We start from the raw sequence: 674 nt of genomic DNA on the forward strand, positions 1-674 counted from the left end.
AGTATAGAATATATGTAAACGTTATTTGTGTGTGTTCTCTATTACAGGGGACGAGCTCGACGACTTTTCTTTCAGCGAATTGCAGCAGCAGCAGCAGCAGCAGCAGCAGCAGCAGGTGCAGCAGCAGCAGCAGCAGCAAGAGCAAGCAGCAGCAATGTTTTGGGATAAACTAAAACGTCATTTGGGTTCTTTATCTGAAATAGCATCTCCCCTCCTAAAGAAAGCAGCAGAGAAGATGAGCCCCTTAATTGAGAAACTAGGAAGAAAGGCAGCCCCAGTGTTCGCCAAATATATACGCAGGCTGCTGCGTGATGCATGCACAGAAGCAGAGGAACACGCGGGGCTGTCTTCTTAGTTTTTATCCTCTTTTGGTGCTTTTGTTGTGTTAAGGGGGGAGAGAGAGAGAAAGAGAGAAAGACAGAAAAAAAAAATAAAAAAAAATATTATATATTAAAGGTTTCGCGTTTGGCTTGTGCTGCTGCTGCTGCTGCTCCTGCTGCTGCTGCTGCTGCTGCTGTTGCTTTTTTCTGGTAGCAGCAGCAGCAGCAGCAGCAACAGCAGCAGCAAGCTACTGCAGATGCAAAGCAGATATGCATGCTACACATGCATGCAGTTGTAGGATATGTATATAAATATATAAATATATATATATATATATATATATATATATATAT

General features: G+C 42.7%; 1 protein-coding gene across 1 annotated transcript in view; it reads left to right on the forward strand.

Annotated features, from left to right (window-relative positions):
- EMH_0060450 (uncharacterized protein) overlaps window positions 1–355 on the forward strand; it is a gene marked incomplete at both ends in the record, with an annotated part of 1134 nt that extends 779 nt beyond the window's left edge. Inside the window, one exon of the mRNA XM_013497797.1 lies at window positions 48–355. Within this exon, the coding sequence (XP_013353251.1) occupies window positions 48–355 (308 nt within the window). The remainder of the gene's footprint in view (window positions 1–47) is intronic.
- Window positions 356–674: the final 319 nt, after the last annotated feature.

The sequence above is a fragment of the Eimeria mitis genome, genomic scaffold (genome assembly GCF_000499745.2).
Source record: "Eimeria mitis Houghton genomic scaffold, Emh_scaff2935, whole genome shotgun sequence".
In the NCBI taxonomy this organism is placed as follows: Eukaryota; Apicomplexa; class Conoidasida; order Eucoccidiorida; family Eimeriidae; genus Eimeria; species Eimeria mitis.